General features: G+C 41.7%; 2 protein-coding genes across 8 annotated transcripts in view; one reads left to right on the forward strand and one right to left on the reverse strand.

The window, feature by feature from the left end:
* Positions 1–6,726: 6,726 nt before the first annotated feature.
* Positions 6,727–15,039, forward strand: NRSN1 (neurensin 1). 6 transcript variants are annotated; one of them, XM_086842732.1, is made up of 4 exons: positions 6,727–6,934; positions 9,447–9,536; positions 12,219–12,416; positions 13,437–15,039. In XM_086842732.1, exons 2-4 carry the CDS (start codon positions 9,528–9,530, stop codon positions 13,833–13,835), a joined length of 606 nt encoding a protein of 201 aa, XP_086698858.1. In that variant the 5' UTR covers positions 6,727–6,934; positions 9,447–9,527; the 3' UTR covers positions 13,836–15,039. The 6 variants fall into 6 exon arrangements, with proteins under 6 accessions (XP_086698858.1, XP_086698866.1, XP_086698873.1 ...); XM_086842747.1 differs by having other exon boundaries at positions 6,763–6,934; positions 9,447–9,571; XM_086842753.1 differs by lacking the exon at positions 6,727–6,934 and adding an exon at positions 7,432–7,589 and having other exon boundaries at positions 9,447–9,571.
* Positions 15,040–22,148: 7,109 nt separating this feature from the next.
* The window catches only part of DCDC2 (doublecortin domain containing 2), a 54,744-nt gene continuing 50,574 nt past the window's right edge, over positions 22,149–26,318 (reverse strand). Inside the window, exons 9-10 of one of the 2 annotated variants that reach the window (XM_023919633.2) lie at positions 25,685–26,029; positions 22,149–24,762 (exon numbers count right to left, since the gene is read on the reverse strand). In XM_023919633.2, the coding sequence (XP_023775401.2) occupies positions 24,655–24,762; positions 25,685–26,029 (453 nt within the window). In that variant the 3' untranslated portion in view covers positions 22,149–24,654. Of the gene's footprint in view, positions 25,068–25,684; positions 26,030–26,318 lie in introns of both variants that reach the window. The other variant, XM_023919634.2, reaches the window with a different exon arrangement.

Genomic DNA, 26,318 nt, shown 5'->3' on the forward strand with positions numbered 1-26,318 from the left:
ATCACAATACATTATTTTCCCTAAAATTACAGTTATTAACTACCAGAAATTGCCTCTACTACAAGAGCCAGTGTTGATTACAGCAATGAAAATGCTATAAATCAGCTAAAAAGTCTCTCCTACAAAATCCATAGTCTATTCAATATAATTAAACAGGTTATGACCAAGATGCACCTTAACAACAGCAAAGCCATTTAATCACTGGAATAAGCAAACACAAAAGTCATTAACCCCATTATAGCTGGAGGAAAAAAGGGCTTTGGGGTTTCATTGCAAAACACAAATATTTATTTTGGACTGACACAAAATAAGAGGTTTTGTACCATTTGAAACTAAAAAATTTCTTTGTATTACCTTTTCTCTTTCTGTCCTTGTTCACTTATAAAAAAAAAAAAAACCAAACCAAACTATTTTTAATGGAAGAATGAAAGAATTAAGTTTTAAACTAGAAATATTTTGACATTTTGTTATTTGAAAGATTTGATTTTGAGAAGTGCTTTAATAAAATGTTTTTTTCAAAATCTTTCTGCTCTCCTTCCATGTTTTGTTTTTCTCCACTGAACCAAACAAAATGATATTTCCTTTCTCCAACCTTCCAGAAACATTCTTTTTCAGTTAATTTACAATCTGTCAAAATAAAATTACGTCCTTATTTATAGAATAGATAAAAAAAAGTTCCAAAAGCTGAAGTACAGAATTATTGCCCTTGGTTACGAGAGATGTTGAATATCCACATATAATGGTATCTTTCAGCCCTGGAGTTGCTAACCTATGCAGAATTACAGAACTTTCTTTGAATGCACTCAAAACCCCTGATAAAAAGGCATAGTTGGTGACCCAATGAAAGTTACAGCCTATGTCAGTACCCACCATACCATGTCAGTGACATCATGAGGATCTCTTCATCTTACTGGGACATAATTCACTGTAGAGTATGAACTGGTAAAAGAAAAAAAACCAAACTAAAATAAGCAAACAATCCCCCAAATAAACAAACAAACCCAATCAAAACCACATTAATTTCCTCAGAGTAAAAAAAAAAAAAAAAAAAGGCATTCAAATGTATTATTTAGATAACTTCTCATTGATTTAAAAAGGCTTAGGTCTCTTAAATGGGACACCACTGCCTGAATAATTAGATCCCAGTGCAGTTTTGAAGATTTGTCCCTTAATCTTCAATATTTTCAGCACAAAACACCCAGAACTATCAGCTGTCCTGAGCTATTAAACATGAGAATAGAATGAAAAAGTTACTTAATTCACAGTTAAAAATTTGTTTTTCAGAGTATCATAGTGTCAGAGAATATAGTAACATATAAAACCAAGCAAGCAAACAGAAGAAAAGAGAGAATGAAACGTATTTTGTTAGGGTGTTCTGTGCTGTTTTCTCAGGAAGTCTGCACACAACTCTTATGAAGTCAAAGATCCTGGAGAGAAATGGAGCTCTGCTGAATTAACTCTACCAACTGCAGAGCACCACACCCACAGTGAAACATTTCACCACAGTGAAATCAAAAGGGCTTTAAAACTCCGTAGGCACAAGCAGAAGATTTGTATCCACCAATCCATCCTTGAATTGCCAATATTCACAAATGCAGCAGTGTTTTAAATGTCTCACATAGAAGTCTAAGGATGATGTCAAAAGGATGATATTGTCACTGGAACCTTGCTGGCTTCTACATCAAAGAGATTACACTTCTCACTCTCGGGTGTGCATGAGTGGAACTTGTCTGCCTACAATTGTTGTCTGTTTACTTTTGAACATCATCAGTGAATTAAGATGGACAGTGTCACCACAGAACTTTGACTGGTTTGTAGTTCAGAAATAATAGTGTTCTCTTGAATGGTCTCTTGAGGGTACCTGCCTGCAATCCCACCAGTCCCATGCCCTCTAAAAGTGTGTTAGGATCAAAGGTGGAATGAAATTTTTGTTGGACTGGCTACAAAGAAGGTAACATTTTCCTTGTGTCTCTATTCAACATGTTGGATAGATTTGAGATCCTTGTTTTCTCATAACATCTGTAAATCATAGGAACAATCAGTGTATGCTCTCCTCCATAAATAAAGTTGGTTGCAAAAGCTGAGGTGGTACTTATAGTTTGTACTGCTCTCTGGGAAGCAATTGTAAAGTCTCTCTTTGGAGAGACTTTTATTGCTTAAATCTAGCAGTGTTTTCTGAAGAAGAAATATGGACTAAGAGAAAGTCAGTGACAGCCTGGCAATTGATGCTTGTTATAATGGCTAATTACATTACGAAAACACTGTGGCTGCACTGTTCCAGAGAACAAAAACAAAGAACTCCTTGAACCAGAAGATGCCTTTGCACAGATTTTCACAGCATCCTCCAGACAGCGTGGTTCCTGCCTGACTGCAGCCACTCCCAGATGCTTCCAGGATACACGGGTAACAGCACCAGCTCAGTGCTATTGTCCTCCCTATCTTTGATCTTATAATCGAAATATGTCTTTTAAAACTATGTTTATGTTGATTACATGGTATTTGTGTACTACCTTCACTCTGCCCTTTTGTTAGGATTTGTATTACACATAATGGCATAGAAGAGACCAACCACAGAGTAGTTGTATTATAAACTTAGAGTGATTTTTTTATAAAAGCCAACTAGTTTATCAAAAGATGATGGGAAGAAATAGAATGACTTCTGGAATAGAAATCAGATAAAATATTAAGACTCCAGGGGATTTTAAGAGTAGTTATAAAAGTCATCCTCATGACCATCAGCATTCACACCAGAGATCAAGTTTTCATTTACTCCCATTTCCATCTGGGCACCAAAACAGAGAACAACTTGTACATTGCATATGCAGCAACTTCAGCAACCTCACCTCTGGGACCAGAATGCACAGGCATGCAAGAGTTACCAAAAAAGACTCTTCGGTTCAAACATTTTACCTCACAGGCACACGGGAATACAGAAGAGAGAGAAACTCATCTGATGTGTCCTAACCCATTCAAACACAGTAACTCACATATGCAGCAGCCACAGCTCAGCCTGCCCAGAAACTCAGCCCCTAGCTGGCTGTCCCGCTGGGAGCAGACCACTCTGGAAAGCCCTCCTTTGGCACGGGTGCTCTGCACTTGAGCATTACACCACATCTCCTCACAAAGAAACTGAACTTCTTAGAATGACTCTGAACAGCTTCCCCTCACCAGCCCTTGGCTTTGAATTCCTCTTCCCTTAAGAACCCAAATTTGAAAAATTAACCCAAGCTCCCAGGTACCGATCTTCATAGGCAGAGTGTTTTAAAACAACACGGCCGTCTAGCGGTAGTAGTAGCTGCTGCTGCAAAGAAAATACTCTCTGCTGCACACATTTGCTGTCCAACACTTGAAAACTTGACACTTCCAGAAAATGGTGGGTTTGATATTTTGCTGTTTCATTTGGGTCTATATTAAGGCTTTTTTCCTCTAAACCATGTAGACACACTGCACTTGCAAAGCTTACTTGGAAACAACTAGGCCTAAGAGCAAGAAAGTTTCTTACTGAACGCTGGAAACACAAACATGATGAATGGAAGCAGTCTCTGAGTGAAGATGTGTCACTGAAATACTTCTGATTCCTACTGCCTATTCCTCTTTGCTCAGCATCCACTCACAGGCAAATGTTCACTGATTCATGTGAGGTCCCTGTCACATCTTAAATCACTTGTGTATGTGCATTTTGGACTACACAGCTCCTAAATATTTCTGGGGATTGTGATATTCAAATTCACCAATACCAACAGGAATGAAAAAGAGAACAAACAATTCCTAGCCCATATATTTTCAGCATAAGACACAAAAAACAAAACCCTAGATTTATGATTTTGATTGTCAAGAAAGCATCTTCTGTATCTTTGGCTCAGGGGACAAGAACAAATCTATATCCAAAGATGGCGATGGCAGAATATGACAAATTATGACAATTAATCATTTTTGCTAGCTGGAACATTTTGAACAAAGCACTGAGAAATACAGCAATGTCTGACAAACAAGTAGCCAAGCACTGGACATTTCTGGACAATAGCAACAGGCAAATAACCTCATATAAAACAGGAATGCAGCAGCTGGCAGCATGTCTTGAGTCTGAAAAAGACGCCTCTTTGATATATAAAACATGCTCTTCATCAGAAGCTTTGAAAAATTGAATACTCTTTATAAAACATCATCTCAGCTCAAGAAGAGCACCCACAGACCTGAACTGACCTCCACCTTTTTGCCCCATTCCTCCTCAGTATTTCTGGCCACTCAAGATCACCCCCTTAATGGCAGGACAGCTCCTTGAGGAGATTCCAAGCCAGAAGAAGGGCAGGCAGCTATTAGTCATTAGTCCTGCTCCTTGTGGACCTGTGTCAACTGCAGGTTTTCCAGAAGTGGAAGCTTTATGGGTCCTGCTCTCCAGATGAATGTGGGCCAGTCATTAGGAAGGTAAGGACAGGCAACTGTGTCAATAATGTCATTACAGCAGAGCTATTCAGGCACGTGAAGCAGAACAACAGCTTCTGGAATCTTGCCATCACCATTAAGCAAATAGGAACAGACACCTGCAACTCAGTGAACTTGAGTCTCATACCAATTGCTGCATTTTGCTACAGGAGAAAGTGTTTTACAGGAGCTGTAATTTCTCCAGTTCAGCACAGGCTCCCAGAAGCTACCTAGGCTGCATCCATCCAACCAGCTGATAAAATCACTTCGACTCTCAGTAAGAGAGATGCCTGTAAACTCTATGGCAACCAACACCACCACCTACAGAAATTCCTGACAGGATTTTTTCCTCGGCATGCTCACTACTGTCCATTATAAACCTTTAGAACAACAGATGGAAGATAAAGAAAGCACTAGACTTGGGTTTCCTCTCCACAAGGGAAAAAAAAACAAACCATATATACAGCTTGAGGTAGAATATTGCACTTCCTCTCCATGCCACTACCAGCTGAAGCCCTCAGGATAAACACATCTAAATGTTTTGAAAGCTGGTAACTAAGGAAAGACCTACGTTTGGAAATTCCTTCATAGACCAGCAGCTCAAACCCCTAGACCTAGAGGTCCTGCTATTTTATAACATCTTTGTATTGATGTTACCTATTTCTAGGCTGAACAGGGAATTTACACCCCTCTGTTCAATGTTTCTCATAACCAAATTCAGCTCCTGAAGCAGACACTTCAAGAACAGCTGTGATTTCAGATTGAGTTTGAAGTTCTCCAAATGTGCTAAAAGTGCACTGAAATCAACCTATGGTTAACCCTTGGTAATCCCTTCAGGGTTGTCAATTTGGAGTTTACAGATCAACATTACTGCAAATGTTCCCATTGCTAAAATATAAATTTGTCTCGGTTAGCTGAGAATGCAACTTCTGTGCCAGGAAACAAAACTGGGCCAACACTGGCATTTCCTGTTCTTTTTACTTATTGCTTTTGTCAATAGGTAAGTAAGCAAAAGAATCTTTGTAAACAGAGGGAGCACTGATCGTGTAGATTAATTGTTTTTTCTAAAGAAGACATCTTCCTGATCTGAGATAACGCAGCATTCAGTCATAACTGCGATACTACATGTAAATCTGGTGCTAATTTAACAGGACAATTAATCACAGAATCTCTTTTAAGACTGACAGCCCATCTGGCTTCTTATTTATCACCTCACTGTATTTTCCTAGCTTTTTTTCATAAATAGTTGTCAGTTTATTATGTGCTAGCTGCTGTGGGCTGAGGCATGCTGATTATAGTCACTGAACAGCACACTGCTGTGAAGTAGTTCTGCTCAGGTCAGGGGAACACTTTTGGCATTATTCATTGCCAGAAACAAGAGAGGCGTAACAGTTTTGGAAGGACAAGATGAAATGCACTGAAAACAGCACTTCTTCCTCCAAATCTCATCCCCTACTTGCTCTTTTTTTAATAGCTATTTTTATGATTCCTAGTTTGCAACTAACCAAACTCACTGTCATCATCAGCAGGGTTTTTACCAAAGAAGCTTGGGCTATTAATGAAACCATTACTCTCACTTTTTTCTTTATATACTGTAGTGATTAAGCCACCTTGGAAATACCTTGTTTTTCCTTTGGCTAATTCTACCCCATTTTGCTTTAATGCACTTCCACTTATGCATGCAGCAACACTCTATTTCTGTGCATATTTCAGTGCACCATACGGATACGAGTCTTTAGAACTCTTGCCCTGTGCATTCTCATTATTTTTTCAGAGAAATTACATGTCGCATCTTTGTGGGATACACTTCAGCTCTCCGGCTGTCGTGCTCTTTCCTCAGTAGCTTCCTTAGCCCCCAAACTTGCTTTTTTGCAGTGTTTTCCCATTGAACACTAACCTGTTGCTATCAGGGCAGCCCCCAGGCGCCAACGCTTGGCCTCAGCCTCACTCTTGTCTCCGAGGAGTCCCCCTCGGTCTCCCTCTGGGCGATCCATTTCCCCAACCCCCAGATCTCAGTGCCTCGTCCTTCGCAGGACGCTTTCAGCCACGATTATCCCCTGGCTGGACAGACAGCACAGCACCGGCTCCCTGCGGTTTTCGGTGCTGACTAAAGGGGAGGCGGTGTGGGGGAGGGGGGCGCGATCAGAGGCCTCTGCGCCGCCACCCCGGCAGGGCACGGCCGTGACCTTGGCGTGCACCTGCGGGCCCGTCCTGCGCGGCCCCGGGACCCGAGCGCCGGCAGCCGGGAGCGCCGGGCTCCCCCCGGGCGCGGGGGCGGCGTGGCGAGCGCGGGGGCGGCGTGGCGAGCTTGGCCCGGCGCCGCTCGGCGCCCGGCGGCGGCGGCTCAGTGCGCAGGCACGGCGCGGGAGCGAGCGGCGCTCCGGGCCGTACATAATACGTGGTGTCTGGGGCCGGCGCGGCGCAGAGCGGAGATGGGGCCGGGCCGGGACAGCCGCAGCTAGCGCCGCCAGCGCGGGGGCTCGCCGGCCGAGGGCAGCGCCGGGAGGGACAGGTAACCGCGGGGCCGCCGCTCCGGCCCTCGGCAAACTTGGGCTCGGCACTTCGGCGGGGGCAGGGCGCGGAGCATCCCGCGGAAGGCAGCGGCCGCCCCGGGCTTCGCCTCCCGGCTCGGGGGAAACGCGGCTCTCCCCGGGCAGGCTGGCGCCGCGCTGCCCCGCCGGGGGTCGGGGAGGGGAGGCCGGAGCGGGATTTCCGCTGCCCCCGGGGCACTGACGGGCCGGGAGGGTCGAGGGGGCCGAGATCTCGTCCGCGTCCGGGCGCTGCGGAGTTCTTCCGCCCCGGCCGGGAAACGGGAGATGGAGAGCATCCCGCTCCGGCCCCTGGCGGCGGCCAAGCGGGCGGAGCCGCCCCCCCAGGAGCAGAGGGGAAGGTGCTGCTCGCAGCCCCGTGCAGGGCAGGGGGGCAGAAGTGGCATCCCGGGCATCCCGGCCGGACTCGGGGGAGCGGCAGCAGGTGCCCCTGGCAGCGCCGCAGCCCCGGGCCAGGGCCAGGGCAGGGCGCCGGGAGCGCTGCTCGGCCCCGCCGCCGGCCCGGGAAGCGCCGGCAGCTCAGGAGCATCCGAAGGGCCACCTCGGAGACCGCTGTCAAAGGCAGGCTGTATGTGTGCCATGCCAGTGTTCCCCCTAAACAAGGAACGCTCTCTGTAGGTAAGGACGGGAAACATGGCTCTTTGAACAGAAGGGTCAAAGTATGTAAATCTGAGGAAGGGGGAGGGCGACCTCACCTCTGCCAACCATCAGCATTCGTGGCTTACATTCGGTGGCAGTGTGGTGTCACAGAGCAATGACACATCTTTATTTCCTTCTGTGCTGCTTTTTAAATGGCAGTTCCTTATATCTTATTTTCTTTAAATGCGTTCAACCCTGGCACAATAAAGCAAAGTGTTTGGAAAATTTTGGGGCAGTTTTTCATGGAGCTTACTCATCTTTTAATCCGTCTGTTCACCAATCCAACCACATCTCCCCAGATCAGCAGAGGATAGTAAAGCTCAAAGTAAACAGGACAGCTTTTGCCATGGAAACAAAAGTTGCTAGGGGATGAATTGCTACTACACAGTGGTGTTCTCTGAAGCTGTGATCCTACATCCCACATTTTCCCGAGCACCTCGGGTTTAGGCACTGAAAAACTTAATGGTTAAGCCTCTTCTTTCAGCCTGGATGTATGTTTTCAGATCGTGGATAACACAGATTTCGGTGACAGCGACTCTCTTTTTAGCAAAAGTTTCCCAACATTTCAGTGTTTAGTTTCTCAGCCCTGAAGGCAAGACATGCAAATACACATCAACACTCAAGAGATCATAGCTACTGCAGTATTTATTCATCCAATGTAAATTGATGCTGTGACACACGTTTCCTTCCTACTTGTGGAGAGCTGTTTTCTCTCTGACTGTTCAGTTCCTGTGCCGGATCTGAAAGTAGCAAGAACATTACATTTACATTGCAGCTGAGAAAAGAGACCATCTTAGCCCAGGCTGCTTCACATAGGGCTGGGGACCCACCTTCTCTCTTAAGGGGCAAGATATTTTTCAAAAAGATAGGAGATTATTTGTAAGTGAAAGAGTCTGACCATGAAAAAAATTCTCAGTAGAATTAAAATCATACAGTGCTTGAAAAGAATTAATTAATGATTCCAGCAGTCCTTTTTTTTTTTTTTCCCTTTCATTTTAAAAGGTCATACTGCTTGATAGTATCACAACTATTTTAAACATCATTCTTTTGTTTTCTGTTTCACCAGCTCTTATTTATCATTTTGCTTGTATACCTGACCAAAACCACCTATTAGCCTTTTAGATTGCCAAAGAAAAAGAATCTAAGTGTCGTGTAAGCTGTGTGGTCCTCACAGGCAGTTCTTCATAAAGCAGTCAGAAACACTGCATCCTACTTTTCCTCTCTGGACTAAACCTACAGGCAGTGCAATGAATTGCAAGGTCATGTTTATACAAGTCTCTGTCAGGTCACATTGGGTTTTCTTAAATTTATCACAATAACTAAATAGTAATAATAACTAAAGTTGCTGGTTCAGACTCAGGGAAGTGCTTCACCTCCTCTCTGAATGCTCCTGGTGGCAGCTGGAGTAATACAACTAAGCTTTGGCGGGCCACATTATCCCATCATGTTAATTCTGGTTCTTCCCTGGGTTGACCTTATGGAGCTGCTAACACCTGGGGAGAATACCTACCATTCTGCTCATTATATGATGCTAAATTTGCTTACCTGAATGATTTAAGTTAGCCAGAAGTTAAGCATAATTTATTAAGAAGGTAGAGTCAATGTGAGAATAAAGATCTAAGTAAGGACCCAAGAGAATAAGTCTCTGCAGTATTTAGTTGACCTCTTTATTTCTGGTGTGTGAGATGGAATCTTTGCTTAACCAAAAGATGGGTTGAGGGGTATGGATTTAAAGTGCTCTTATCATTGAGGTATAGGCAGTGTGACCCTGCATGAGAGAGCTGGGGCAGCAGTGGTAAACTACATAATTTTTCCCTCTTCTTCTTTCCCCCTAAGGTATGAGGTGGGCAGAACTCTGGTTTAATGAGAACTCCTCAGTGCTTGTGCTGTTAAAGATGGCAGCTAGCTGTTGAAGAAATGGTGGCAGTGAGTAAAGAGGACTTCTTGTCCTCTCTTTTTGGGTAAGGAATAAACAGTTTTTCTGAGGGAAACAAAAAGAGCCTCCAAAAGTAAAATAACTTTCAGCTTTTCCCCACAATACTCCAGATTATATACTTAGATACATAACACAATTTTATATTTTTTTTTGTCCCTCAGAAAATCATAGTGTTCAAAACTTCATAACATGATAAAAAATGCACAACAAACTGTCCTTGTTTTTGACTGGCATCTAATGAATCTTTTCTCAGTAGCCATTACAGTGCTGTGTTTGGGATTCAGTATCAGAACAGTGTTGATAACACACTATGCTTTGGTTGTTGCTTCATGCTTGCCCTAAACCAAAGACATTCTCAGTGTCTCATGCTGTGCCAATGAGGAGCTGCACAAAGAGATGGGAGGAAGAACAGCCAGGACAGCTGATGTGAGCTGACCAGAGGGGTGTTCCACACCACAGAACATCATGCCCAGTAGTGAAACTGTGGGAGTTACCAGGAAGGGGATGATGGCAATTTGGGGACAAGGTTTGGCATTGGTAGGGGTGGTGAGCAACTCTATTGTGCGTGACTCCTTTTTCTTGGGTATTATCACTCCTTTTTTTATTTAGTAGTATTATATTTTGCTTTGTTTCAATCATTAAACCATTCTTGTCTCAGCCTACAAGATTTACTTTTGTTTTTTCTTCCTATTCTACCATGGTGCAGGGATAGAGGGTAGATATGAGCTAGTGTCTGCAAGGTGCTTAGCTGCCAGCTGGGCTTAAACCATGACACAAACAAATGTTTTTCACCATATTTAACTGTAGTTGGAAATATCAGTGTTAGCTATGTGCAACTTGACACAGGGTGGCCACAGGGCCAGGCTCTCGCAGTTCACCTGGTGAGCAGCTGGTGCTGCCCAGGAGCTTCCTGCTGTCTCAAGGAAGTGCCTTGTTTTTCCACCATTTATTGGAAGGCCAGCACCATGAGCAAGCTCTGGTGGACACTGGTGCTGTACTATCAGCAGAGAGAAAGCCCACACACAGACTTGGACAGCACTTCTTTAATTTCCTAAAGCTTTGCAGTGGCTGAGGTGGAAAAGGGAAACTTGCAGGGAGTTGCTCTGCAAGGCTCAGTCACCAGCAGTGTTCCCTCTAGCCCTTGGCAAGTCTCCCAGCAACACCTGGGCTGCCTCCTCCACTGGGTCATGACTTCTGTGAGAGCCTTGAAACCTCGTCATTGTGTTGTATGAGAGATATTTGCAACAGTAAGAATGCTGAGATCATGAAATCCCAAACCAAATGCATATTAGCTATACAAAATAAATAAAATGTCAAGATAATGGGCTTTTGTAAAGAGGAAGAAGCAAATCCCCCTCTATTCCTGAGCCAAGAATATAACCAGATTTCCAGAGCATGGAAGTTCACTGTTTATGCCAGCACTGATTCTAGCAGAACCAGCCAAAAGATTCAGTCAGACTGTTGCTATTCCCCATCAATATTTTCTGGATTCTCCTTAATTTGTATGCTTCCATATTCAGGTTTTTCATACTCAGCAAGACCTCTTGTTCTCAAAGAGTAAAGGTCTGTAGGGCTGCAAAACTGGGAGGTCCCAGCTGCCATGAGCACATAAAACATCCCTCCAAGTGAAATTGCTGCGGAAATCTGACATACTTCTTGAAGCTGATATAAATTGAGCCGTGACTTTCAGGTACAAGTTCTGATTAGCAGTTCCCTTTGGACTAGGGCTTTTTGAACTTCTTTAAAGAGAAGCCAATCAGCCTAAGTGACTTTGAGCTATTGCTCAAGTTGTTTCTAGGGGCTAGTATTATTGCAGTGAATTCAGTAGCATCACACTTGCGCAAGCAAGTTCAGGCCTTGGACTTGCTTAGTTAAATATGGATTTTGTGCATTAGGAGAAATAAAATGGAAAGAGTAAGAAACTTGTTGGTAGTTCTCATAGCCAGCAAAATTCTGATTTTATTAAAGTCAGCAGGAGCCTGGGCATCAGCTTCTTCAAGAGAGCAGTACTTGGCTGTAAGCTTAGTATTTCCATTTTGGTCTTGCTGAGCAGATTGATGTGGTTATGGCATTCTTGTTATTTATTTTTTTTTTAACTATCCCTATTTAAATTCAAGTTATATACTCCTTTATCTGTCTAGGACTTATTTTGCCTCTGTTTCCCATTTCTGTGAGTGGTATGTCAGTGTTTAGTCCTGCACTTCAAAAGCTCAGAAAAAACCATTTTAAAAAACCCCTTTTGCACAGCAGTTTGGAAAGTTCATAAGGTGGCAAACTCCAGAAACTGACAAAGACAGTCTGGAAGAGAGGCAACATGAGCCCTTGAGGGATGCTGGATTTTGTTACCTGGCATATCCTGCTTTTTTCAGTCTCCATGGAAACACAGTAGCACATCAGTGTGAAAGATGGGGAGTGAGCACCCTGCGTACGGGAGTGAATGTTCCCTGCAGCACCTTTGGGCTGTGCTGTGCCAAGTCACTGAATTCCTTGGGTTCGCTTGAGCTGAGTCACTGCATGCAACTGTACCCGGCTCATTTCTCAGTTTGGAAAAAAAATGAAGGAAAGGTCTCTCCTGGGCCGTTTTTTTCATCACATCATAGAGAGTTTGCAAGCATCTTTGCTCTCCCACCACACTAATAATGATCTGCTTTGTGTGAAACCTCTCGTTGCAGGTAGGAAGGATGAGCTCCTATGCTGACATCTGCGGGTCCAAGCACGCGCAGGGCAGCACCGAGGGAGGGTACCAACGCTACGGAGTTCGGTCCTACCTGCATCAGTTTTATGAGGACTGCACAGCTTCAATTTGGGAGTATGAGGATGATTTTCAGATCCAGAGATCGCCGAGCAGGTGGAGCTCTGTGTTCTGGAAGGTACTGCCTGTTGCTTTTTACTGGAGAGCAAGACTCCCATTTCAAGACTTTCCCAGTGTAACTACTGGTATTAAGTACTCATCCAGAAAGGCCTTTTGTTGCTCAGTTCTGCCTGAGGTGGCCAAATAACTATGTCTGAAAGCAGGGCACTTCTACCAAAATATGTCAGCTCCCTGGGTTCTTTGGATCATCTAGTTTCTCTGTCCCAATGTCACTGAAACACCAGAGTCTTGTCTGGGAACCCCATGTACATCTTGAAAGCGTAGTTTACCTCCTCTCTGCATCAACAGAAATCCTGCCAAATTTTGGGAACAGGACTGGTAGGTTAAGAGTAGAATTTGATGTAGGGCTCAAGAAAACCAAAAGATCTCCATTAAGGTCAGGGAATTTGACAGAACTGGAGAAGAGCAGAGGTTGGGTGGGGCCTGTGAGGCCATCTAGTCCCTACTCCCTGATGATCCCTAGCCCCAGGAATGTTCTGGGTGAACCAAATTTTTTACTTACACTTGAAATGTGCTATAAACACTCTGTGATCTGTTCATATGTCAATAGAAACTTCCTTCTAATCCCTGCAAAGGAATGAGATCTCATAAGTAAAAGCAAGAGGTGGATATGACAGACTACCAGCAGGGCCTGAACTGTTGATGCTAACCACCAGCTAAAGCTAAAGAAATAATCAGTTACACAGCTCTGGGGTTAAACTCTGACCCTCTCTATGATAGGGCCTTTCAACATGAAATGCTGTTTAGAGATAGTAACATATTCCATTGTTTCCAGAAATGTCAGTACTCAATTATATAAATATGAGTTGTAAAAAGAACATTTTCCCTTATATTCTAGTTCTGCTAAGGGCTCATATGTCCTAAAAGAAAAATGCCCATCTTCTAGGAGAGAGAACTATATCTGCAAAACACAGTGAAAGATAAATGCCTCCTAGGAGTACTTCCCAAATGAAAACTGGAAAGGGAAATGGACAAACTAGAAATTAATTGATGGTTTGTTTCTTTCTTTGTTTTCCAGGTCGGACTCATCTCTGGGACGGCTTTTATGCTGATAGGTGTAGCTGTTCTTGTAGTGGGTTTTCTTGTGCCACCGAAAATCGAAGCCCTTGGGAAGGATGATTTTGTTGTTGTGGATACCCATGCTGTTCAGTTCAATGGGTCCCTTGATATATGCAAGCTGGCAGGAGCAATCTTGTTCTGTGTTGGAGGGTCCACTGTGGCAGCATGTCTGCTAATGTCTGCTTTTGCTAAAAGTTACTCCAAAGAAGAGAAGTACCTCCAGCAAAGATTTAAAGAGAGAATAGCTGATATCAAAGCCCATGCAAACCCAGTCACAAAAGCGCCAGCACCGGGAGAATCAAAGATACCTGTCACTTTGTCCAGAGTACAGAATGTCCAGCCTTTATCTGAAACCTGACCCTTCCCTTGGGTTTTGTTTCCCTTGTAGATCACTTTAACTGGAGAATATCAGCCCTTGTTGGCATCTGTGCTAGTCAAGTAAAACATTGAGTGCTCCGCTATATAAACATGCAGCTAATGGGGAAGCTGCTCTGGTAAAAATTTAGGATTGGGAAAAAGGAAATTATGTGATTAGACCTGTGACTAATATATTCAGTACATTTGAACCTTTTAATCTGTGTGGGTACAGTAAGTTCTTACAACAATTATTAGGTGTTTAGCTTATCAGATTGCATCCCTGGGAAACCTAAGGTGCACTTAACGACAGCTGTACCAGGAACACTCTACATCCCACTATTTAAAAATTAGATGAATTTGCTCTTTTTTCAGTTTCATTAATTTGTTTAATTTTTATGGTTTTTTCCTTTAAAATACTCTTTAGTCTTACATTTCCCACCTGGTTCTGCTGTCTGGGAATCCAAGATTCTGCCCTTGTAATTTGCACTTGTCCTCCTGTCACATGCTACAGTCTGTATCAAAGTAATACTGCACAGGTAAAACATATATGTCAGGGAGAGCCCTTAATTTGATCCTGGCACATGTCACTTCCCAGCAATGAAACTTCCTGGGAAAGGCAAGTTATACTTGATCCTGAGTTATAACTAACCTGTGCTAAACTGCCACTTTTGTCTTAGTCATTGCCATGTTAGCAAAAACTACAGAGAAAATAAAGATAAGGAATTCCTGTGGGAGGAGGAACATCATACTTGTGTGTCTTTGCTTTGATACTGTTTCTTTCATTAGACTGTATTATGTTGAGGATAATACAAAATGTTTTTGTTTTGTCTGGGTGAGAATGAATAAATGTGGTTTGACATACCCAGGCCCTGTATTCTGTCAGTACATCAATGCCATGTTAGATGATCTCAATGTACGTATCTGAACACATTTTGAAATGCTGTTTATATTTTTATAGAGAATAGAAGACATTATGCTTAACCAGATACATCTGTGTAAATGCTTACCTAAAGACTTGTCCTTTCATGGAAGACCCGTAACTATTTTCTCACCCAGGGCAATTATTTTACTGTCTTAATCTATGGATTTAAATTAAACTGTATAAAGATGTGACATTTGTACTCTCTGACAATATGTGCCACCTTATAGTTCTGTCTATTTTTTGAATGGATTGAATAAAATTCTAGGCGTGAGCCAGCCATGGATTTTGTGAAAAGTTTCTTTCTGAAAAAAATTTAAGAGCACTGCTTAAAGGAGAAATCAGCAGTTGAAACTCACTGGTCTCTTAATGCAGTAGCATCTGTTTTCATCTTACACCAGCAAGGAAGTCACTTTGGTGCTGAATCAAACAGATTCTGCCACAATAATGGCAGGTATGTGATAAGAGCTGTGCTCTTTCCCTTGCTCATAAAACATTTTGTGGTCTGTGACGTTCAGTTCAGACTTAAAACATCAATAAACCAGATCATATGTGTTTGGAAATTTCAGCTGAATCTGCAATAGTTATTTATGGCCAACAATACCATGGGAAGTAAAATTTTCTTCTGCAAAGAAAGTTCCCATCTTGGCAACACAATTGCAGAGTCCAAGCATTAGCACTGGAAAGATGGACAGTCGAGAGCTCATCACATGCACACAGTCAAAGAAAACAGAAGAAAGGAGGCATAAAGGCATCTGGCAATTCACTGGCACCCATATATTAGAAATGCAAAGGCACATTGCACCCAATACTTCAAAATAAGACTGCAGTCTCAGGGGAGAAATAGATGAAGCAGTGCTAAAGAGGAAAAGATCAGAAGACTGGCAAGGTGAGCTGTGTGTATTTATAAAGAAAGGCATCAAGAACAGGGGTGAGAGGTATTGATTACTCACAAGGCACATGGAGAGTCTGTCACTGCTGCTGTTTGTTATTCCAGGTAGAAAGGGTCCTCAGCATTTCCTGTCCAGGTTGCTAGGAGTGTTGTTTACTGCCATTGACTTTCACTGCTGTCAGGCTATCAGTGTGTGGGCAGCAGAGTCAAGCTGTTCTGGCCTTTTCAATTGAGACTTTTTAATTGTGCATGGAGGAAATGTGACATTTTAAGTTTTACAGTGAAGTTCACAGGAGATGAGAGCGAGGGCTTCTGTAACTGAGTCCCTTCTCTTCACTTGCATTTTGTTAATACTGTACTGGAAGCTTGACTGAAATTCCAGCCGGAAAAGAATGCAGAGGTTGGGGTAGTTCACCCAAACTAGTTATCTGGGTATATAATTCTCTTTAAAACACACTCCACCACACATGCAAGTGTCACTAAATTTTCATTCAGAGGACAACTGACCAATCAGGTAATTGACAGAGTGGATCCAAACATCAGGTGCTCAGTCACATTGCACAGAGCTGAACATGCTTTGACAGTACAAAAGGAGATGAGTCATGGCATGGCATTACCCAGGTGCTAGGGGGAAAGAAATGCCCTTGAGGATTTTACTGAAGCTTGCTGGGATAGGAAATGCACTTGGGATTTATCAACAGCAGCAAAGCTGATAATGCTGTCATGGCTAACGTTGCCACACACGTTTCATCTCCTTAAACCCTTGTTTCGGTTGCTTGGAGCTTTTCTGGAACTGAGACCTCCAGAGGCTGCAATCCTTCACAGCAGAAAATCAGTGCCACACACAGCTTTTGTAGAAATACTGAGCAGAAAATTGCTCTCTTAACAAGCCCCATACTGGAAAGATTTGGACACCTCAGGAACATTTTTAAGATCCATTTTCTTGTAATGTTTTAACACCTTCACCCTTTGGTGCAAGAACTGAAGCATTAGCAAAAGGCAGTGGAAATGTACTGTGTGCTGTTCTTATGGAAAATGTCTGTGACATGGCCTCCAGATGGGGACCAGCAAGAGGAAGTCACGCTCCCTGGGAAATTTCTATTGAGGTTGAGGGCAATCTGTACCTGCACATATCAATTTCCCTACCATGTAACTTTTTCACTTTTCCCATCCCCACTAAATTGTAGCGCACACTCGACTATGGGACTGCTTGGGACTTCCCCTCCAAGCACTGACTGCCATCAGCTTTCTAAAGGACACATAAATGGAGACCCCAGTGCAAATGAAATGGCTTAAGCAGCCAAGCTCTTCTTTTTTCAACCCTTTGACCTCCCTGCTCCAGAGGCTCCTTTCAGTTTCTTCCTGCTCACCTTATTTCTTGCCCCTCTTCTAGACTCATTTGGCTTAAAATTACAGTGCAATCCCTCCCAACCCAACACTATTTTCTCTGCAATTTTAGTGAAAGAAGGCACAATTTTCATCTGAGAGGTAATTACTGGCTTCGTTTTGGTTAATAGAAGCTAACCTGAAGGTTAGCTCTGCTTCCCCAGCACACTGTGATGGGAAGGCTTCTGTTAGTATCTGCTCTGTCCTCCACTCTAAAGGCTGTCTTGACCTCTTTATTTTCCAATTTTTCCTGGTGCATGGTGAATCACAGGCAAAAGGCAGAGATGGAAACATTCCTCCTCTTGAGCTGCCTGTAAGCAGATTTAATTCCCAGTTTCAGCTACAGCCTCAGCCTGCCATTTCCAAGAGACTTTTAATCATGCACAAGTACAAGCAAACAGCTCTTCATGAAAGCAGAAGCAGCAGAATAGGGAGGCTGCAGAGAGAGTTTGGCAGGGGGAGAGGATCAGCACAAGCTGCACACCAGGGAGGCCACTCAGAGGACATGAAATGCAAAGGAGTCAGCAAAAGACTGCAAGTACCTTAGCTGGATGCACTTTCCCAGCAGCTTTCTCAAAAGGGCTAAGAGTGGAACAATTTTGGTAAAATAAAGGAATTAGCACTTGGGATTATTCAGCAGTGCCCAGTCATCCTGCCATTACACAGCAGGCTGCCCTCTCAGCTCACTGCATGTCAGGGGTAGAGAGACAAAAAAAACACAAGCTGCATGAGCAGGCTGTAGAGGCACAGCCTCACCCCTTCCCTGTCCTACCCCTTACACAGCTGAAGGAAGCAACATCTCTACAGAGCATTACCCTGTACCAGTCATTTGGAGTTAATGCCCATGCACCTCTTAAGAGAAACAACACTTGAGTTTTGTCAGTTCATCCCCATGAGACAGTTTATCCCAGAGGAAAACCTTTATCAATGGGAAGACCCACCTAGTTTCCTCCTATTTCAAATATTTAGAGACCATGTGTGATTCTTTTGGAGCCTTCTGGTCTCTGGGCAAACAATCCATCCACCTCCTCATTTTTCTTCAGTTCTTATCTGGACATGTGGCAGACCACACAGTGTGCATTTCCTGCATCAGTTCACTTGATGCACATTAAGCAGGCCAAAGCTCAGTTTTACTGTCAGATAATTTACAGAGGTATTGGGATGAAAATAGTCTCTGCATATTGACAGTAGGTGAAGCAAATACTTCTAATAGCCCTTCAGAGAAAAGAGCCAGCATCAAATAACCTCTTTTATTGTTTTTTCCTAATTATTTGCAGCTGATTTTTGAAGGCACGCTTTTTTTCCATAATTTTCCATTCATGGACTTTTGCAAATACAGATGGGAGGTCAGTTTTAAACAGTGCTAATAAGCTAGACAATTTAACAATGTATGTTATGCTGCTTGAGCAATTTCAGCCTCAAAAATTATGGTACTCATCTCTTCAGGCCATTTCCCAGCAAAAGGCACCCTTCAGCCTGAGGCTAAAAGGATGTTGGTGTTGGTGGTGTTGTGGTCATCTGTCAATGAGTATCAGGAGACACAGTCAGTGAATATTGAAAGCACAGAAAAACTTGCTGCAGGTCTAAAACCTGTGACCAGAACAATGTACGTACAGCAGCTGAAATCTTCATGGAAACAGACATTTAAAAAAAAAAAACAAAAAAACAAAAAAACAAAACCTAACAAAAAACAAAAACACATCAACTTTTGACATCAATATTCTGGCCCCCATAGATAGCTGGACAAGCTTGAGGATCTTATTGTTGGACAAGTGCATTATCTCTAATGTGAGGACACATTTTTTCCCTTTGGATACTATGATTAAAGAAAAATTCTTCAGATAACTGTTGCCCAGAATAGGTCCAGCTCTCGAATAACCCCTTGTAAAGGCACTTCTGAAACTGGAGCAAGTTTGTACCCAGACAAAAATCCTCACTTCAAAGACTGCTAAACAGAGCCACTATCTCTGAGGAGCATGAATCAGAGGGTGCCCCAGTATCCCTCATGTACAGGCTGACTGGGTTTCTGGCTCCCTGCTTTGTAAGGTCAGAAATTAGTGGGTTCATCTGCCTCTTCTCCAGCATATCAGAGGTGACTGAGAAAGCCTTGAGTAAAGCACACATCGGTGCAAATCAGAGCAGAGGTATTCACTGAAACCCAGGACAAGCCACAGAAGCCAGTGACAGCTTTTAGCTCTGGCCTATAGCTGAGCTTTTGGGGCAGAGGCAGCTCCAGCACTCTTCCAAAATTCACCATAGCAGCCGTGTGAACTCTCTTGTGCCCTGAGAGCCAAGGTCCCAGATTTACTCAGAGAGAGACATCACCATTTTAGGCCACAGGAAGAATAGCAAGAGCTTGCTCCCTTGAAGTAAACACCAGATAAAGAGAGATGATTGCAGCACATGCAGCCAGCCTGTCTTTAGCTTAATATCACAACAGAATGAATGGCAAAGAGCTTGTTCTGATCTCCAGGTGGTCATGTAACTGGAAAGTGATAAATTGAGTTTGTTGGTTTAAACATGTCTTGTGTTTGACATAGGTCTATATAACATATAGACAAATCTTTGCCCTGACATGTCTGAGTCCTCTGCCCTTCCTCTGCCCCTCCAGCAGCACTGACTGCCCTCTGAGGAGTGCCTCAGCATTGCTCTCTGAACTAAACTGCTTGCTCTTGTGGCACCATGTGCTTAGCCAAAGGTATGACAGGAAAATATTCTCCAGGTCACCTGCCTGGATCACTGGCATAAACCTTGAAGGCCTCAGCTCAAAAGCAACTCCAGACCCTATAGCCAGATGGTTTTGTCTCTGCAGATGCACTCATGGCATCCGTGTTGAGGAGGCTCTGGCCTCTGGTTGTCTGGTGTGCTGCCAAGTCTCCTCACGCAGGCTCTGTGTGAGTAATCCAGCAACCAGGCGTACACAAGGCAGATCCCAAATCTCTCTCCAGCAGCGATGCAGACCAGCCCATCAAGTCCTTATCTTTAAAACACCCAGCTGTGAATCACACAGATGTTGGATTAGAAGAAACTAAAGTGTACACCAAAGTATCTCCAGATCTGATTTGTAAGGAGGCTGCTGGCCATGTTTCCTGTGCACGCCAGGTCTGTACTGAGGCACACTCACAGCAAAGCGCAGAGAACTGAGGTGCCCAAGGACTGCAGTCTGCAGTGTAAGGGAACTAATCTAGCACTGGCTCACTGCTTGTATGCAGGGCTGAGTAGTTAAAAAAGCAAAGCTGCTGGGAGCACCATGTGGAGCCAAATATCCACAGACACACACTGCTGACACGTGCATCACTTCTTTTGGTACAGGAGCCCTCACAAGGCAGTGTAGTAGTTTTTTCACCTACTGGAAGCTTCTGGAAGAGTAGGCATTTGTCTGGGAGCAGTGGCAAACACCACTGGGTCAGTCAGCACAGTGATCTGCTTCCCACATGCACCAGCCATGGCACTGCCCAGCATCTGCAGCAGCCATGCTCAGGGGCCCTTTGCAGCACCAGGGCTCTCCCTGCTGTGGAACAGCAGTGGAACATCCAAGTGTAGGGAGGTGCTAGTGAGTGGAAAAAGCCTTAACACCACTATTAAGGCCTTGGAGATGAACTACCCATCCCCACTCTTGCCAAAAACAAACAAACAAACAAACAAACAAATACACAAACAAGGTACACTTTTTATGCAAAAAAAACCCCTCTGCTTCAGTTTCCCCACAGAAAATCATGCTTGGGAAGGTTCTTCCAGGGAAAGGCTCTAATCCCAATGAGCAAGTACAATGCTGCTACAACAGTTGTCTGCCTGCCTTTGCACACACACAGGACCATGTGCAATCATCAGATGTGCCTGACGTGAGGCCCCCAGCCAGAGGCACCCAAGAGGTTTAGCCACCTTACCTTCCTTGTCCTGGGAGAAGCCACCTACAGTCATGGGGTCAGGGTACTTTGAACTATGAACCCTTTGCTCATTTTGAACTAGGCCTTGTGCTGAATGAAAAGGAGAAATAGTCTTTACCTCTTTCTCTGCAGAATCTTGTACAATTATAGAAAATTGCAGCTACAACCAATAATATTTTCCCATCACTAACATCATAAGAAGATTAAACTATTAATATACACATGATTTATGAGTGCAGTGTGTGTGAGCACACAGCAAATGCCTTCAGTTTCAGCACTCACACACATCTATAAGTTAATGGATACAAACATGCACACACAGAATAATCTACAAAGATCAGATGGCTCCACTGTCTATTGCCATGTCCACAGCACTTCTTTTGATTAAAATTTAGATTGAAAGCTGTCAGGCACCCAAAACAGAACCTCCTCTTGTGCATCCCATTCAATCATTCTGATTGCAACTACTTAATAAATACACCCTTCCTGGAGATACTTCATTTGGTATTTACATCTATTATCTAATGGTTATTTTAATGTACATTTGGGGTAATCGATCAAAATATCCCAGCAACAATCCTTTCCCTGTATTTTCAAATAATCAGAATACTCACATTGTTCTACTCTGCACACAGGTTTATTTCACTGTACTTTAGATGAAACTGAGTGGGGATTATATTCTCCTTATTTTCAAACATATTTTTCCCGCAAACTAACTTTATTTTGGCTCTGACATGTCAAGGCACCAAAGCATTAGTTAAAATTCAATGAAAACTGCAGTCCTATGGGATTTAAGCCTATGCTTTAATGCTTGGCTGAAATTAGGAGTCTCTGCAGGGAGACATGTAGAAGTTTGGTAATTTTCCCAGGAATTGCCAGTGAACAGATAAAACTCATGTCATTTGCTGAGTACTGCCTGGACAGTGCACACATACCAATAACCCAGGCTTAACCTGAATTTTGGCATTAAAAAACTCCCTGAGCAAGTTTAACTGCACCACTAGTCTTACATTTATAACTGTGTAACAGCTCAATTGTCAATGTATTTTCTTTCACAGTTGCAATACAAAAACTGCCAAATCCATTTTTTGTTGGTTTTTTGATTTTTTTTTTAAGTACTGGTTATGGGAGAATCCTGTCAGCTGCAAAATCACCAAATTTACAAAGTCAGTAACCCAAAGACAGATTTAACAACAAACAGGCCTTGATATGAGAGAAAACACACGAATATCTGAACTAGTTCTCTTTAATAGCAAATTATTTTTAAAAACAAAAGGAAAAAAGAAAACAATTATTAAAAAAACCCCTCAGAATTGTTGCACATAAGTGTAATAAAATCACATTATATAAACTTTACAAAATGATGTATTTCTCAGGTAAAACTGAGTTAAGCAATCACACACAGCAGACCAACACAGAAAAACTACTAGCAAAACCAAGACTGTATCAGTTTTGTTTAATTTCTACTAGAATTATTTGTTAGGTATAAACTAGTTTCCCTAAATAAAAGAACCTGATAAACATTCATTTTGTCAGTGTAGCAAGGTGAATGATAAAATGGTTATATTTCTAATTCCAAAGTCAGATTTGCTTTTCTGAAAAAAGATATCCTTTCTTACAAGAGAACAGAGGGGGAAACATTTTCAAAGTTGAGTAACACTCACAGGAATTTCATGCTCCTATGAAGGAAAATGGTAATATTACATTTCCCTAGAATTTAATTTAATCCTTTAAATTATTCTTATTGATACCTGTAAGTCTCTTTAGCATGGAAAATACCAAACTTTTGGGGAAAGGAAAGAAATGACAGAAGCTGGCACTCAGAAGCTATAAATAGAAACCAACAATAAAGGTACCTGTGTCATTTTACCTCACTGTCACTCACAGTTAATTTTATCCATTCTGGTTCAGGTTTGTTTTGTTGTTGTTGTTTTTTGTTGAGGAGAAGAGCTTGTTGGTTTTTACTTCTGCTTAACTATAAATGCCTTTTAAATCCCAGAGAAATCAAATATATTTGAATATAGGTTTAATTGCTATTACAAAAAAAAGGAAGTGTGCATACTTTGCTTAAGAGCTTGGCTAAATAAGGAGCTATTTTGAACTGATCACAAATGCAATATTCCCTTCGATCTTTGTCAGACAGCTCAATGGAAGCTACAGGTTTCATAGAAGGTTTCAAGGTTTCACAGACAATTCAAAGATTCCACAGGGCAAACTGTTCTAACCCTGTTCATATGTTTTTTAACATGTCTTTTATACTTAATATTGCCAAAGCAGCAGAAATATGCTGAAGGATCTCCACATTTTCTACTACATTGGAAAAATATACTTAATAATCAGTAGAAGAAGGGAAGATGTTTGAGTTTCAGTTATGGCAAGTGGTTCTTCACATTCCTTAAACAGTGCTTCAAGTTCAATTTGTTCATAAATGTAATTCTTGTCTTAATGGCATGAAATCAACAAAAATGACATTAAGTTTAGTGTAGTAATAATTTACTAGCATTAACGATAAGGAAACCCACTATTTCTTTTGTATAATTAATAAAATTATGCTCAGGGCTGTATTTCTATGAACAACAAATTATTCCCATTACTAACAGAGAAACGATAAGACCAATGGAATCACTGTCATTAAGTGAACTGATACTGTGGATCAATGCCTTATTTACTAATGCATATTAAGCCACAGCCTATTGGGAGATAGCTTGCTCAAAAGGATGATGACACACTTCCAACCATTAAGGCTATGCAAAGGGTTCATAAAGGCAATAATTGTTCCTGATTTTTACAGAAAGCTGGTGGGCTTATCCTGATGTCTCACATATTAAAATGGCTCCATCAACTGCAATGGTGTCATGGCAATTTCAGTCTGAATCCAGGCACAGTCATTTTTTTTAGTTCATTAATAAATTAAGTTTCTCTTGGACTGACTTACAAATCCATCCAAATTCAACTTTTTAAACTAATCTACTACATACTCTTCCTCTGTCTTTTGTTCATGATGCCAATAACTCACTATTGCAGGACAATCAACAAAATTTCTGTTTTAAATGGAAATAAGCTGCAATATTGTAGGCTGTCCACGTGTATTAATAGTGTTAAGTAAGTGCTATTTATGTATGCAAAACCTAATAATTCTAATTAATATACTGAAAATACACTATTTAGTCTATTTGAACTGGCCCCTCATTATAGTAAATCATTTTCTGTGGGCATAAATCCATTAGGTGAGGAACATATTCTAGTTATATCTTAACGTTATACCTCAAGATTATACCTTACACCTATGTGGAATTGTAGAGGAAAAACTACACATGTCCTATTTAAAAGGTAAAAAATAGTTTCTTTTCCTGAAAAAAAATCAACAAAGGAATTTTGACATTGAATGTGGGTGGGTCTCTTTTCCTTTCCCTGGAACAGTGTTGTTTTTCTGGTTATTCTATTGCTGCTAACTATCTCGTACCACAAAATAGTTAGTTTATTTCTAATACTACTATAAAGTACTCCTGCATTTTCCCCCTCAAATCCTATCATAAAATCTCACCTTCTAAAACTAATTCTATGTTCTTCTAGTAGATATAAATGCTTGTTTTTCATCAGTCCATAGAGCATCATCATCGCATTACGTGGGTACTCAACCTGCCTCCCTAATTTAAGTTGCCAACGACAAAAAATAACATGCTTTATTTTTAAAGTGTTATCCGTTCTCATTTTCTGCTCATTACATTTTTCCTGTTTATGCAACTGCTGCATAGTCATTGCTCTGGTCGTTCTTTTCACTTTCCTGTGGGCTGGTGATTGTCACCCTTGGATTTGTTGATGTTTTTTCAAGACCGGGATCAACCTCAAGAAAAAGGACAGGCACTGTTAACGTCATTGGGTATCAAAGATTCCACTTAATTTCAATACAGCATTAACCATCTCATATTAAAATTTCCACAAGGTATTCTAAATGTGAAAAAAATGTTTTCAAAGAGTGATTGTGTTAAAATTTTCATTTATTTTATACTTATATATCTTCCAAATGAGAAAGCACTCACATTAGAGGTCCCCCCTACAGTTCTTTCATCAACCATCCAGTTATCAACATATGCATTTAAAGTGAATGCTCATTCACTTTCTCCATTTCCATAAATAACTTCAGCTTTTCTAGAACAAAAAAAAATTCAAATATATGAAGCACAGAATAAATTCAGAGCCCAAGAAAATGTCATGTTACTCAGCTCTCTCAATTGAAAAATATACTTGTGTGTCATACAGGAACTATATTTTTCAATTTCTAAGAACAAGATGAAACTTCCACAACACAATAGCAAAATGCATTTATGAAATGCAACTTTTGTGAAAGTCAGTTCATCGAAATAATGAGGCACTGTGGGGTCATGAACACACCCATCTGCTCTGTCCTAAAAGAAAAAGTAATGTAGAAATATATAATGATTCTGCTTTTCTGGAAACTGCAAGAATTTTTTTCATTACATTACTTTTTTTTTCAAAATTTAGCACACTAAGGAAAGTAGAAGATGCAGATTCATCAAATAGTGAGAAACATCTGCTTTCTCAGTTGGAGGGTATATAATATAATTACTGATGAAACTGATCTATACAGACAGAAAACAACTTTTCCACAAACTGAAGTTCTCATAAATGGTCTCAGAAATTTTTTATCAGAAATTAACTACTTAGAGACCAGATGAGAAGCATAAGGCTGAGATGAATGAGGAACAAAAACATAAGAAAAAGAGTTTAAAAGAATTTACACTCACCTGGTTCTGACTGCCAGAATCCTCTTTTATTTCTTCTTCAGACTGAAGATCACCTTGGTAGTTCAAATGCTCCATTCCCTCACAATTTCCTTCATTGGTTTTGCCATTTGAATGGATAGGTTCCTTTCCCTCTGCTTGGTCAAAATTCTGTGTTTCTCCTGCTTCGTCTCCATAATTTTCATTTAATTTCTTTTTGTTTTCTTCCACTTCAATTCTTTCTTTAACAGTTTCCTCATTTTCCTCTCTATTCACTTCTGGATATTCTTCCTCTCCTTTATATGCCTCCTCTCCCTTGTCATTTTCCTCTTCTACATTTTCTTCTTCATCTACAGTTTCTGCTGGCCTCTGGTGAAAGGAAAAGCAGCAGCATTATGAGGCATTTTAAATCAGAATGCTCCATGCAATTCTGAAATGTGACAGACATCAAATTCACAATTACATCATTACTGAGGAATAAGTATGCTAATTTGAGGTTTGTCTACATGGACAGAAAATTATGCTCCTGTACTTACACCCCATAATGCCCTTTTATTCTTCATTTACAACAATTGTTGGTGAGATTTAAATTTATTACATGGGTTTTAATCCATTTGGCCACACTCAAAACAACTGGAATGAGCTAGATTTAATGGGC

This window comes from Cyanistes caeruleus, chromosome 1 (genome assembly GCF_971803275.1).
Source record: "Cyanistes caeruleus chromosome 1, bCyaCae1.hap1.1, whole genome shotgun sequence".
Taxonomy (NCBI): domain Eukaryota; kingdom Metazoa; phylum Chordata; class Aves; order Passeriformes; family Paridae; genus Cyanistes; species Cyanistes caeruleus.